At 37.7% G+C, this 15,096-nt stretch overlaps 1 protein-coding gene across 4 annotated transcripts in view; it reads right to left on the minus strand.

Moving 5' to 3' along the window:
• Window positions 1–930: 930 nt before the first annotated feature.
• Window positions 931–15,096, minus strand: part of LOC5576370 (integrin beta-PS) — an 88,194-nt gene continuing 74,028 nt past the window's right edge. For 2 of the 4 annotated variants that reach the window (XM_021839733.1, XM_021839743.1), the window contains 5 exons: window positions 5,618–5,702; window positions 3,615–4,049; window positions 2,800–3,551; window positions 2,261–2,735; window positions 931–2,200 (listed from right to left, as the gene is read on the minus strand). In XM_021839733.1, coding sequence (XP_021695425.1) covers window positions 2,135–2,200; window positions 2,261–2,735; window positions 2,800–3,551; window positions 3,615–4,049; window positions 5,618–5,702 — 1,813 coding nt within the window. In that variant the 3' untranslated portion in view covers window positions 931–2,134. The remainder of the gene's footprint in view (window positions 2,201–2,260; window positions 2,736–2,799; window positions 3,552–3,614; window positions 4,050–5,617; window positions 5,703–15,096) is intronic. The other 2 variants (XM_021839723.1, XM_021839737.1) reach the window with 1 other exon arrangement.

Raw genomic sequence — 15,096 nt, forward strand, 5'->3', positions numbered from 1 at the left:
CCCGGTATTAAATTTTATAATTCATTAATCTGCCTTAAGATCTGCTTCATATTTAATATAATCGTTCTTCTATATAAATTCATGCTCAGGAGTTTGCGACAATCCACCTGATAATTCAGCGAGATTGTGTTTGGCCTTATTTTTTTGTCCACAGCATTTGTTTGAACTTGATATAAATTTAGTTTTGTTCATTTATTGGTGTAAAAAGTTATTGACTAGATTTCTTGAGTTATTGACTAGATTCTTTCCTCAAAAATGTTGGCTATTTTTCGAAAATTAAGATGTTTTACATAGGAAAGCAAGTACATTTGAAATCAAAAAAAAAAAACTTTGGTAAAAAATCTTTAAAATAAATAGCTTAAAATTGAAGAATCTATAGTTGTTATAATTAACCTTGAAATGCTTGTGCTACAAAAGGGTCAGATATAAGAAGGAGCTTGAAACTCTTCGCGGGCCGTACGTTGGACAGGCCTGTCTTAAAGCATCCTTATGATAAGCCTAGAAACGCCCTTACATGAAAAATCGAATAAATATATATGGAAATATTCCTTATCGGTAATCCGTTTTCGGTATTCGGACGCTTCCAGCGCGCCGCTCAATGGTCTCCGTCTCCTGGAACATTTTCACAACGCGAGACAGGATGGAATGGTGGATTCCAAACATTTTGGAAATCTATCTGCGCGTCTGGCGTAGCTCTTCTTGTTTCGAATGCATCTTGAAAACTACTTAACAGATCGCGATAAAATTTTGCACTCGAGACTAGTATTACCCAAAATGTCATTAATTTTTACCCACGCGATAACAAGTTACACCCAAAACAAAGTTTTGCATTTTTTCCGATTCCAATCTTTAAAAATCCCGATAGGGATGGATCATAGGGCCTTTGGTCGTTGTGATATCTCACTTTTAAGTAAAAACCAATCACCAATCTCATCCTACTGTTAGAGTTAGCTCTATTTCAATACATTTATTCGATACCTATCGGTATCGTCTACCATACAATTTTCACTTCATTAAATATTAACCTTTTTGTAGATCGACTTGTTAATACGTTTGATTCGGTGATTTACCAATATATGAAATCTTGTTTTGCATTCGACAAAGAAAATAAATTATGTACATGAAATTTGAACTAGCGTACAGAACCAAATGATCGTTTTTTTTTGATGAATAATGTTAAGTAAAAATGGATCTTCACAAACACGCAATATAAAACTATAAATAAACCTGTGTGTTACGCTCGTTCTGTGTGCGTTATTTTACTTCTAAAAATTTGACACTTTTGTTAATACAAATCTGGTTTTAAAAAATTATCTATAAAAACGTATATATTAAAAAATTCTCGTTAAAACAATTTCTCGCTCCCTTGGCACAGCAAAGGAATCTGTCGTCACTTGACGGGAAGCAAACCCAACCTGAACTCCACACCTCGCAAGCTGGAGATGGATTCGTCTGGAGTCGCCGTTCGATCACTAAATTAAAAATGGCAGCACATGTCGATCCATGCGTAATAACTCGCTCCTTCCAGCAACTCTTTTTCCAATATTCGGGTCAATCGTCGTAATTATTGCTTTGTAAAATTTTGGCTTGGTTTAAAATGTTTTCACTTGTTTAGGCAAATTTGCGCGTTAAATAAGTACACTTCAGTATTGTTTGCAGATGCGTTACTATGAACTTCGGTGACAACTTTCAAACAGTTATATCGTTTTTTTTACGTACCTAGGATTTGTCATTAGTCTTTATGATTTGTTTTCTATATTCTACTTCGGCAAAAGGCGGTTTTACAAATTACACTTTTTGTAAGGCTTTTCATCATATTTGCTTTGAGGCGAATCGCCATCGTCAGCTTGACAAATCGAATAGCAATTTTTTTGATTAATTTCCATGTCGTCCAAAAAGATATCCTTTTCCAAGAGTCTTGCAGAAGGACAAATGACTGATTCGGGTGATTTTGTTGGCTCAATCAAATGCTGATTTCATTGAAAGATAGGGCTTTCCAAAGAGAAAGTTACAGACTAGTATCGTCCGACAAAATCACGCTTCTTCTGCAAAATGTTCGGAAAACGGGGTTTGAATTTCTTGACCAAATTTGTTGGCTAAACTTTTGTAGGCGCTTTTCCAACATGGCTTCCGTTTACTTGCCGGCGTACGTTGGATTTTTGAAAGTAGTTGTCGCTTGTTTGTAGATTGGATTCTCACCCTGTGGAAGAAATGGAAGTGTTGATATCATTTACCTGAAAATCTTTAGAGCAGAGCTTACCGTGTCCCACTTAGCCATCATTCGTTCCTTTTCGAAGCGGGCGAACTCTCGTCGATCGTGAATTGTGGTTAACAGTTTCCACAACAGAAGGACTGCCAAGCCGATCAGTACAACGGCCGCAATAACTGCCAACACAATACCCAGCATGAAAACTTTAGGTGGGCATTCCCGTTCTTCCTGGGCCTTCACCACGATTTTCTCTCCACTATCGTTGTAAGAGAATTCGTATCGACAATCATCCTCGTCAAAGAAGGTACACTTGTTGTCGTCCTTCTCTTCATCGATCTCAACCTTCTTTACCCCAGTCGGTACGAACAAAGTGCAGTTGGTCGCACAGTCATCCGGGTCAGCAAGAGGACCTGTCTTGTACATCTGACACTGTACACAGTGCTTGAACTCATTACAACGTCCCGAACAGGTCGGGCATTTCTCACAGAAACGGCCAGAGTAACGTCCCTCCTCAGTTATCTTGCATCTGCGATCGATAAAGAAGAGCATTGACTTGGATTCAGCAACAGAGATCAACAAAGATTACTCACCTGCAGCTTCCGCACTCGCATGTTCCGTGACCGGAACAGATCTCTCCACCGGACGGAGGAATACAGCTTTCGTTCGTGGCCTTGCAATCGCAAGCTGCACCCGTCCAGCCTTCGGCACAGACGCACTCTCCGCAGGAGCAGACGCCTTGCTTCGGTCCAGAGCACAACAAGCCATTGTTACGATCGCATGAGAAGTTATCGCACTCACAGAACGTACCCGAGATTATCTCCTCAGGGTTCACCCGTTTATCACAGTCGCACACTCCGCAGACGCACTGTCCCCGTCCGCTACACTCGATCGACGTATTCGTCTGTCGACAGTTCTCGGCAAAGCCAGACTCGGTGTGAATATCCGTAGCCGAACATTCGCACTTGTGCCCATGGTGGAACTCGTCACAGTCACAGATTCCGCATTTATACGTTCCCACTCCACTGCACTCTTCGGCGTATTCCTTGTAGTCTGGATTTCCCGGGAGTTCGCACGGACAACTACAGAGCATCTCAATGTCGACCGTTAAACTCTCGTTGATACCAATCGGGTAGATCTGCAGAATCTGATTCCAATCTCGGGGGTTTTCTGGACACTTCAACAGGGTTATGTGAGCCTCAAAGTTGACAATATCTCCAACCTTAAGACCGTCACACTTGCTCGTTTGTACCAACGGACCATCGCCCTTGCAACGCGAATAATACTTGACGTCGATGAGGCTATCCGTTCGATTGTCTTTCATTTCCACGGACGAAGATATTTTCTAAAAACACAGCAAGATCAGTATCTCAAACTCAAACCTAATAATTCTTTAAACGTAACCTACATTGTACTCATCGCGAACCAGCGACACGATATTGGACGAATCGTTGGACAACATGGCCGCCGAGGAACCCTCTACCAATTTCGACAGTCGCTCGTATACCGACAGCTCATTCTGCGTTACAGCGAAGATCACGTTAATCGCGTTCTGCTTCACCTTCAGGTTGATCTGCGAAATGCTCGGATAGTCGTGAATCGTTGAGTGGGTGTACCGTCCAGTTTTGTCCAGGTGGCATTCGCCATCGTTTGGCGTAATCACGCCTCCAAGCTTTCCATCACCAGCGTAGTGGAATCCGGCATCGGTCGAGAACACCAACAGACGACGGGCCATCTCGCGCCAACCGATCTGCTCACGGCAGACCACGGCTTGCATGATCGCATCGAAGCCACCCTCCGGAGCGTCCAAATTACCGGAAACTGCCGCCCTCTCGACCTCTTCCTGTGATTTTGAATAGTAACGCATCAGTCGAATGGAGTCGGGATAGTTCGGGCTGGGTCCATAACCCAATGCCCAATGTTTCGTAATGCGATCGAAATTCTAAGCCCCTGTACTTAGGCTGTTAGTATGGCATGCAGACACAATCAAAGTAGTAAAGCGTAATGCAAAATCGTATATACAAAATTTCAGTGATCTATCATGTGAATCGAGACGGCAATTCTATTAATGTTGAATCCATTAAGCAGTCTGGTAGTTTAGGTCTGATCAATAAAATAGTAGTTTAACAATTATTTAGAGAATGTTGAAAATTGTTGTGTAATTATTCATTACGCAACTCAAAACAGTTGCGTAATAACCATTACCAAAGTGGCAAATTTTGCGTTACTTAATTTTTTAATGATCACCCTATCAGGACAGAAGCAAATATTATATTCGTTCATTTTAGTTTACTCGCATACAAGTTATGCCAATTGAGCATCCCTAAAAATGAACTTCTCGGTTGAAATGTTCATTCCTGGGGATGCTCAATTCGCATCATTTTCTAAAAAGGGGCGTAAAACGAAGTGCTCGAAAAACAAATGAATTATTATCGAAATTATAATTCAAAACACATAAAACAACCTGAAAGCATCAATAAATTATCATGCTTATGGATAGTTCTTTGCAAAAAAAAAAATCTAGAAAATAACGGTTAATTATGACGCAAATGGTCTGCGGTCTAGCGATAACAGTCAGCTCAACTCACACAATTATTAGTTTATCTTATGATTAATAGGCCAGGGGAAGTGGTTCACCTAGAGTGAATTTCTGTCAAAGAAAAAGTAGATTTTGTATGAGATTTGACAGAAAAATGAATGACAAGTTCATCCACTTCTCCTGGCCTATGCTAGTACTAACAAAAGCGTGCAAACTGATGATGTATTCGATGTGGTGCAAATTTATGTAGATATATCTGATGATTCACGTTTTCCGCAGTTTTTCTTGTTTCAGTAAGCTTTCCCGATTGTGACTAAGGTGACTACAGTGTGCAAAATGATAAGCGTTTGGAAGTGCCGATCCGGGCAGTGTTGCCAGATCTTCAAAGGAAATGATTTCGCATCACACGTGGCCTGAGGATTCGCTTCAAATCCCGGGAGCCTCAATGTGATCCGATCGATGTTGAGTTCGAATTCTTGGTTACTTCTATGTGTGACATGTGACATCGTTTAGTGGGGGGTCTTCCGATTCGTACAGGAAGGATTGGTAAAGCCATCTTAATTAGATATGAACGCTCAGTTTGTAGGGGGGGGTGACGAAGTGTTACGCAGCTCATTGCCAGGGTTTTTTGCTAGGGGTGGGTCTAAGCTGTGTATGCTGAAGTATAACAATGTATGAAGGTAGTTCAGAATCAGTAAAAAGGGACGAACGACGCTGTTGGCCTCCAAGCTGGAACCAACGGATCCGTTACGCAGATCTTTGCCAGCTTCGCAGGGTGGCCAGTCGCAAGGACTGATTAATCATGATTAAGAAGGAAGGGCAGGAAGGAAGAAAGGGGGGACTGAGGGCTTTATCCGTAACACGCAACTTACTGTAAACCGATGGGTGTCCACACTGAGGGGCATGAGATTGTGGTAGCCGTAGGGAGCTGCACATTGGGGACATGGTTCGCGGAGACTGTGTGTGCAGAAGAACATCAGGAACATGGGTGTGATTAATTTTGATTATCGTTCGTGGATTTTTTTTGTTTTTTTTTTACAAATGTTTTTTGTCGAAGACTGATCACGGATTCAATCATACTCGCCGCAAATCAAAATATACGGATTTTCTTAATAGCTTTACGGTTGCAACGGATTTTACAGAAATGGTTTAAGGTGTCTAACAATTATACACGGTTTGGAAACTTTGATGTTTTATAATTGATTTCTTCACCACTACTAAACCTTAAATTCACATTGTTGACCCACGTTGAACCCTACGGGTAAACCTGGTGTGTGGGTTCATGTGAAGAAATCGGCTTCCATTCCTTAACTTGTCGATTAGGGCGGTTCAAAAAAAAGTATGATAATCCAATCTCTTCACGGAAAAAAATCGGTTGCCGGATTCATGAACAAAAAGTCATGAATTCATAAAATTTTATGTTTCATGATATCATGACTAAAAGTCATGAAATCGTGAGTATTAGGCAAGAATTTGTATACTCAGGGCGTTACACAAATCTAACTGTCACTTTCTTCATCTTAGTCAACGCGTCTCATGGCGATCGGTTATTTTTTCTAATGAAATTATAAAGCAAAGTTTTGTTTTTGAAAAAATTTAAATTGAAGACACTGCTCTTCGGAACCTTACCATCGTATCGACCACATTCTTGGCGAGATTTCCGTAAGTTCCCACTTTGTGTCACGACACAATCAATCTGCCGGAGCTGTTAGATGTTTCAAAATATACTTACAAGCCTTCATCCTGATTTTGCAGAACCGGGCAATGTTTGACTTTGAGCGAAGATTTCGCTTCACAAACTCGGCGGCGATTTTAACTGTTCGGATGTGATGCCTTCCCTATGTCCTATAGCAGAGCAGCTCACAAAAAGCCTTCGGCAGCCGGATGTTCGAGTTCACTTTCTACATCCACAGTGTTGTTAAGGAGTGTTCCATGACTCATGCAATCCACCAGCATTTTGTGAGCCCAGAGACCATTTGTCAAATCAACTAATGTTAGAAACAATATTTTGCGTACAAACCTAACCACCGAATGTTCGCGTTCCTGCTATGGCACTCGTTTGGTTGACAATTGTGGAATGTGTTCGCGGTTTATTACGAAACTACCGGCACAAAAGTCGCAACGATTTTAATTTTCATTTCATTTGTTTACCAATAGCAAATATAAACTGGGATCTAAATTGACGTATAATGTTCCGTTTTCATGAAATGAGTTCATGTTTCAGGGATCCTGCTTCATGATTTCATGACTCAACTTTCCACTTTTTAGCACCAAAATCGGAATCATAAATGACAGCCATCTAAATACATGAATAGTGCTTATGTTTCCATGAATTTTATTCATGGTTTCAGCATACATGCCTCATGATTTGAGGATTCCAGCTGACATTTTTCTTCGCTTTAAGTTGAAAACATAACGTACAGCCGGCGTTACGGTAAAATGCTTCATGATTTCATGACTTTTGGTCATGGTGTAATTTCATAACATGAAAACACACTTTCCTCCCGAAATCATGACTCATTCTCCTTATTTCGAGTGCCGCATTTTTACCCGTGTTATATCTTCTGAGGGATTCTACGGAGGCATGCAAGTCGATTCTGATCGACCATTTCAAAAATATCTGAAACTTTGCACAGTTTTTCAGTTCCATCTAAATCGTCATTTTCCGATATCAAATCTTCAAGTTGAGTCACGACTAACTTTTCAAAAGGGTGTATGTGAAAATGGTTCAAAAATATTCAAAAAGCTGCACAGCAAAAACGGTTCGTTCGATTGTTAGACAACTAAAGAAACAAAGTTAGACAACTAAATAAAAATTCCAAAAAAAATACACACAGTAAAATTTTTTTTTTTTTTTGCATTAAAAAACATCATTTTTGTCACAAAAACTCAAATATCTCAAAACCCTATCGGAATACCAACGTAATTTTTTGAGGGAAAACGGTCCATTATATTAGCTATCTACCATAAAAATTTGGTGATGGTAAGCCAATAAACAAAAAAGTTATGACATTTCAAATATTTCACAAATTTGACACCTAGTGAAATTTTTTTTTTTCGTTGTTAATTTTTTTTAGGACCGCAGTTTGTTGCTGAATTTTTTTGTTAAGGGTACCACATGAGGTTAACAAGTTGTTTTCATGATATTTTATTTAATTATTCATAACTATTATAGCATCTATTAGACGCGATCCAGTGTTGTGATCTAAAGTCTTGATAGTGTCATATTTTTTATTGTACGTAACTGAAGAAAAATTCTCTCAATAGTGTTGAAACCTTTTGATAAAAGAAACCTATAAGAAATCTAATATTGAAGACAAAAGCTACAAAAAAAGTTTTCTATACAGGTATACGACTAATTTACCTGCAAAAAGTTTACCTCGTAGAGAACAAGGCGGGTCTATACCCAGGTGATCTAGGTCGGTTTTCTCGGCGCTGGTTTTCTCCACAAAGTTAAAATCTGATTACACCTGGGTATAGACCCGCCTTGGTAGAGAATAGACTTTGTTAATCATATTTGGGAGAAAGCGAGTAACTTCAACAACATCAAAAACATGATAGGTACATACCATGAACATACTCACGAAAAAGCTAAAAATATACTACCACTATGGTTATAAAAGATTTAATTGTAAAATTTTTCTTCAGTCAAGCAAACGACACCAAACTAGTCAGTAAAAACTTAAAAGTGATTTTGTTTATTAAAATCTAACGAGCAACATGAGTAGTCGCTTTCTCAACTGTTGCAGGCCGTTTGCAGAAAAAAAGTGTTCGAAAGAGCTACGAAATCTCACCGAAAGCACCATAGATAAACTGAAAGCGGCTGGTTATGCTCCAATGTCTACATTGAATACAAATTTACGCATTTGTACGTCCTGCCGTTTAAACGTTGACAAACGGGCAATCTGTACATCATCGGTGGATCAGGTTGCAGGAAGTTCGAAAACAACAACAACTGAGGAATTACTAGATGCACCGACAACAACTGAGGAGTTACCAGAAGTACCAAGTGCAGATAGTCTTGCCACAGTACCATCAGCGACATCTGTTTCAACAAATCAATCAGAAGATGAGTGCATCCAGAAGGTCAACATCGAACGCTTCAACGAAGGGATAGCTGGAATAAAAGTGACTCCGATTAAATGGACGAAGATGGGTTACGTCAATTATCCCGAGAAAAAATACCGTGAAATCAACGAAGCTGTACGAAGAAACCTCTTCAAATTAGGACCTGAGGATGTGGAAAATACAGACTACGATGAGGTAATTATGAATATGAAGGAAAGGTTCTCGAATCTAGCCACGACAAGGAAAGAAAAATTATTGATTTTGTCGATGCTGCCAAGCTCGTGGTCTATTCAAGACGCCATTGATGAGTTCAAAACCAATAGAAATACAGCAAAAGAGGCAAAACAATTCTAAAATAACTGTCTTGCAACCAAAAATGCTAGGTCGAGTACTTCATTAACAGATGAGACAAAAGAAAAAATAATTCAATATTTTGAAGACGATGAAGTAAGTAGAGCTATGCCTGGCCAAAAAGATTATGTATCTGTAAAAAAAAGATGGAAAGCGTCAAGCAATCCAAAAACGATTAATGATGACTACTTTGAAAGAAGCGTATACACGCTTCAAGGAAATTAACGAAAATATTAAGGTAGGTTTTTCCTCATTTGCAAGCCTTCGTCCAAGGCAATGCAAGCTTCTATCCAATTCAGGAACACATAATGTTTGTGTGTGCACAACACACGAAAATATTAACCTAGAGTTGTGTTTGATCCTTCGACCTTGACGCTTGCTCCTGCGGGGGCCGGCGATGAGGGCAGGATCAAACATGTCGCGCATCGGTCGAGTAAAGTGAAAAAGTGCCGCGTTCGATTAGTTCTTTTTGATCTTTCAACGTTGACGCTTGCTCCTGGGCAGTGCGTCAAGAAAGCCCGAACAGTCGTCAGTTGTTTTCCCTCTCGGGTGACGCGCCTATTTTCTCTGAGTGGTTTTATATAGCCGAGCAAACGAGTAAAGCTGAAAGTGGATTGTTGCTGCTCAAGGATTACGGTTTAATTGGTGAGCTCGTTTCATGCTACTATTTCTAATCTATAAAACACGTATGACTGCACCTTTAATCGTTACAACGGTGAGACGTAAATATGATTTTTCAAAAAACTTTGAAAGGTTCGTCACTGTGAGTGTCGACATAAACTCTGATTCATAAATTATGTAGGGTAGGTGTACCAGTTATGGCCATAGTGGTTCCCTATTTCGCCATACGTGATATCTTGTATGCTTTTACATTTTGAAAAATCTTTTGTGTTTTAGCAGTAAAATTAAGGATAAATCTTGACCTTAAAACATTCAAAAAGATTAAAAATGTAAAAGTTATCCAAATTTTGCATATGGCTAAATAGGGAACCACTATGGCCATAACTGGTACACTTTCCCTATGTCTAATTTTTTTTTTCAAAACACCTTTTTCTCCTTATCTTTATTTTTGTAATTAAAAAAACTTTGAATGGTTCAACACTACGAGTGCAGACTTGCGAAAGGTTCACTTTATTCAACAAACTTTGAAAGGTTCGTCACGTCAAGTGTCGGCATAATTTTTCTCTACATAGGTATTGTTCATATCAAATGAAAATATTATATTTACATATAAGCATGTTTATATCTCACCAATATTTATTTATCATGGTCTAATCGCTTATCAAAGCGAATCCTGTGACCCAACGATCCTCCCCATTAACAAACATCCCTCCCAGTAACCTTTGTGGAGATGCAGAGGCAAACACGGTCTTCAAATAGCAAAGGTTGCACACTAACATTCCATCCCCCAATCCCACCTGACTGCAAGGACGTGGCCGGCGCCGTTATTGACCATGTATAAATAGAGGCACTGAATTATGCACACTGAAGAAGATTATGGCCAATCCCAGCCGATCTTCTAGTTGATTCTTTGTGCATTTTCACTGACTTCGGTCAATCACGGAATAGCAACCATTGATATGTGTAGTCAGTCTAAGCTAAGCTAAGCTAAGCTAAGCACAACACACGAAAATATTAACCTAATCTTACATAGTTTGGAAAGAATAAATTTATCAAAGGATATTAAAATGTTAACTGGTAGTCTTTTGTGTGAAAATACAACATCAAATTGCTATCTACGATCTTGTTCGGATTGTCCAGATTCTTCATCATTGGAAAATACTTTATTCGCTGAGTTTGAAGAAAATTATATTGATCAGTTATCATTTGAGCAATGGGTGACCACGGATAGGTGTGACCTAGAAACTATTGTAAAACCTGTAGATAAGTTTGTGTCATTTTTTTGCTTGAAATTGGAAAGTTTAATTCGTCACGACTTTATTAAAACAGAGCAATCCCGCTTTTTAAAAAATACGAAAAATACATTACAAGATGGTGAATTTTTAGTCATTTGTGATTTTTCTGAAAACTATAGCTTTGTATTGCAAGATGAAGTGCAGTCCCATCACTGGAACGTACAACAAGCTACAATTCATCCATTCGTTATTTATTTCAATGGAAGTACGCAAATTGAACATTTTAGTTTTATTGTAATTTCCGAAGATTTAAGACACGACTCAGTATCTGTAAATTTGTTCATTGCCAAAATGATTAACTTTTTACGCGTTGATAAGGATAAAGAAATCAGAAAGATATATTTCATGTCTGATGGAGCAGCATCGCAGTACAAAAACCGTAAGAATTTTTCGAGCCTATGTCAATTTAAATCAAAGTACGGAATTGATGCAGAATGGCATTTCTTTGCTACGTCACATGGCAAAGGTCCTTGTGATGCTATTGGAGGAACCATAAAGCGCATGGCCACAAGAGCAAGTTTAGCCAAAGAACGTGAGCATCCAATTAAAACTGCAAAAGAACTATTTGATTGGGCGAATCGCAGAAAAGAAGAAGATTTAACAAAATTATCATTTTGTTTTAGTACTACTGAATTAACGGCATCAGAGCTCAGCGAGCAATATAATAACGCGAAAACGATCCAAGGAACCCAAAAATTTCACTGTTTCATTCCATTGTCAGAAAATAAAATTAAAGCAAAACTATACTCGAACTGTACTGATAATGATGCAAAAGTGTTCGATATTGTAAAAAAATTTAATAACAATAAATAAATAAATAAGTATTAATAAAATATTTTCATGATCTCATAACGCATACCCAAATCCAAAACTTTTAAAGTTTATATATAACATTTAGAAACTCATCGATCATACTCTAAAAAAAAAATATCCTGGTAAAAAAAAAATTTATTTTCGTGTAATCTGTTAATTCATTTTAATTTATACATATATACATATACATATAATATTTATACATATACATAATATTTATACATATAATATACATTATACTAATGAATACATGAAAACGACTTGTTCACGCAAGGCCCTTAACAATAAAATCAGCAACAAACTGTGGTTCCCGTAATAATTAACACCGAAAAAAAAATTTTTTTTCCTACTAAATGTGAAAATTGTGACATGTTTGAAATGTCATAACTTTTTTGTTTATTGGTTTACCATCACCAAATTTTTATGGTAGATAGCTAATATAATGGACCGTTTTCCCTCAAAAAATTACGTTGGTATTCCGATAGGGTTTTGAGATATTTGAGTTTTTGTGACAAAAATGATGTTTTTTAATGCAAAAAAAAATTTTTTTACTGTTTGTATTTTTTTTTGGAATCTTTATTTAGTAGAGCGCTGCATATGACGAGCCTAACCTCACTTATTTGACAGCTGTTGGTCCTGTTGTTTACGTTTCGGACTTAGTCGTTTTTTCCATCATTTTTTCATCTTCGCATTTCTATCACCAGCATGCTGATGGTGACGATTTTCCACGGTAGGAAGATAGAATAATACGATCCGTGGGTATCTGCAGTGGATTTGACCTCTCCTCGCAGCAAACTTTCACGAAATTAAGAATGATTCGAAAAAAGTACTAAGTCCAAACTGTAAACAACAGGACCAGTACCTGTCAAAATTGATGCGTGACGTCACAGTGCAGTGGAGTGTTGTCTAACTTTGTTTCTTTAGTTGTCTAACAATCGAACGAACCGTTTTTGCTGTGCAGCTTTTTGAATATTTTTGAACCATTTTCACATACACCCTTTTGAAAAGTTAGTCGTGACTCAACTTGAAGATTTGATATCGGAAAATGACAATTTAGATGGAACTGGAGTGCAAAGTTTCAGCTCAATAGAAAAAAAATGAATTAAAAAATTTACCAAATTTTGGTGCTGTTGCTTGGAATCACTCTTCTATACCACCCTTATGCGTAGTATGCACCTGAGGCATAAAGCGCTCAAGTAAAATTTCTCTTTTTTACCAAAGTAATTTTGACAGCCGTTCCAGTATGAGCGAAGTGTCACTTTTACTAGCGGAATAATTGAGCGGCACGTTATGAAATCAGCTTTACTTCTCAGCAGCGTACAGCTCAAGTAATTTCGGTAGAGGAATCATTCCTTGACCGTTTCTTGTCCTATCCTTTTGCACAGTACTTATGATCAGCGTACCATAAAAAAAGTGGTCTGTGAAATTTTCAGCTGTCTAGGTGACCCAAAGACAATGTAGGTTTATAACGAAATTACTGTGGAGAAATTTTGAAAAATGTTCCGAACTAACGGGAATGTAAGTACAAACTTGTCATCTCATAGTGAAAACTCATTCTTCAAACCACAATAAAAAAAATTGCTGAAGTGAGCAGTTCAATCCGACGGATAGGAGAAAATACATTCATGCGTTTGTTTGCTATTATTTCACTTTACATGGGATTGTAGGCCTGCAAACATCTACAAAAATACCAAACAAAATAAGCTCAAAAGGAATTTGTTTCTTCATCAACATCATTCATTAAATTTTGAAGATTGAGTTTTAACAATTGGAAAAAAAGTTTCAACTTACATCACAGTACTAACGTGTGTGGAACACTTTGTAAAATTTCTACATAGTAATTTCCATATAAATCTACATTGTATTTGGGCCACCTTTAAATAAAAAAAGCTTAAAATTTCACAGAACACTTTTTTGGTGAGGATGGTAAGGAAGACATGGGAGATTGGATTTTCGAACTTTAAATTGGCCTATTGTTGTTTACATTCTGAAGTCCAGCGAACTGGATTTTAGATTTCCATAAAGTCTTTTCTTTAAATTTGGATAGCTGATTTTCCTGAGTGAGTGTGGATAAATTCAACCACATTTTTTTGAAATCCTAAAATGCTTTGTTTCCGAAAAATATTACTCATGCACGGCTATTTTGCTGACATTTTCCACGCTTGAAAACAACAACACGGAGACGGACGCGATTCAACTTTATTTTGGGTTGTTTCAACGCAATTCCGTAGTTGAGCCCAATTACTCAATTTTTCTAAATGTCCAAGGTTTTCCATTAAAAAATATACTCAAAGGATGATTTTACACAAAATAAAGTTCTATAAACCCAAACACAAGAAAAGTTCCATTTACCTAAATTTGGCTTAGCGGGCCACAGTATACCATTGGGTAGATGCAGCTCTTTCTCTATTTTTCACAACATTCGTGGGAATGAAAGAGAATACCAAGAGATTTTGGGTTAAAGGAATAATCGATATACTTAATTTTTGGTAAACTCAAAGTTACGGTAATTTTTTTTCTCCGTGAATGTCTGTCAAATCCAAAATTTTAGAAAAAAACTGTTGAACAGTTGAACATTGAACTTAGATTATTAGACATTCCTGGAAATGAACACTTTTGTCAAAAGGTTCATATAATTTACGATCAAGACTCGAAAAAGATAAAAAAAACCTTTTGATGGAGATTATTGTGTATTGCAAGAAAAAAAACACGGACTATGATTATCTGAAAATGTCGATATACCGTCGCAGTGATAATAAAAATGAAATTCCCATTTAAATAGGCACGCTCTTCGATAAACAGTTTTATGATTGTAAAACAATGTTTATAATGCTGTATGATTTTAAAAAACGAGTTCAGAAATTTATACTTAAGCTCTTATAATATTTCAGACAATCAAGGGATGCATGTGGGCTAAGCACTAGGAGGTTGTTTAGTACAGACTTTTGCAACGGTCTTGCCTTCAGGTTTGATTAGGTGAATCCATATTTCGTAGCTTCTGAATCCTTCCCACTAACAAAAACTCCTTCCCGTGACAACCATGAAGATGCAGAGGTATAATCGGTCTTTAATAATAATGGATGCCAAACTAACATTCCTTTCCTTCCCCGATGACCTTAAGGACGGGACCGGTACCGTTATTGACTCTGTAATGTTTTGAATTCTCGAAATTGTACACTGAAGATGATGAGCCACGAGTATAC

The sequence above is a fragment of the Aedes aegypti genome, chromosome 1 (genome assembly GCF_002204515.2).
Source record: "Aedes aegypti strain LVP_AGWG chromosome 1, AaegL5.0 Primary Assembly, whole genome shotgun sequence".
Classification (NCBI taxonomy): Eukaryota; Metazoa; Arthropoda; class Insecta; order Diptera; family Culicidae; genus Aedes; species Aedes aegypti.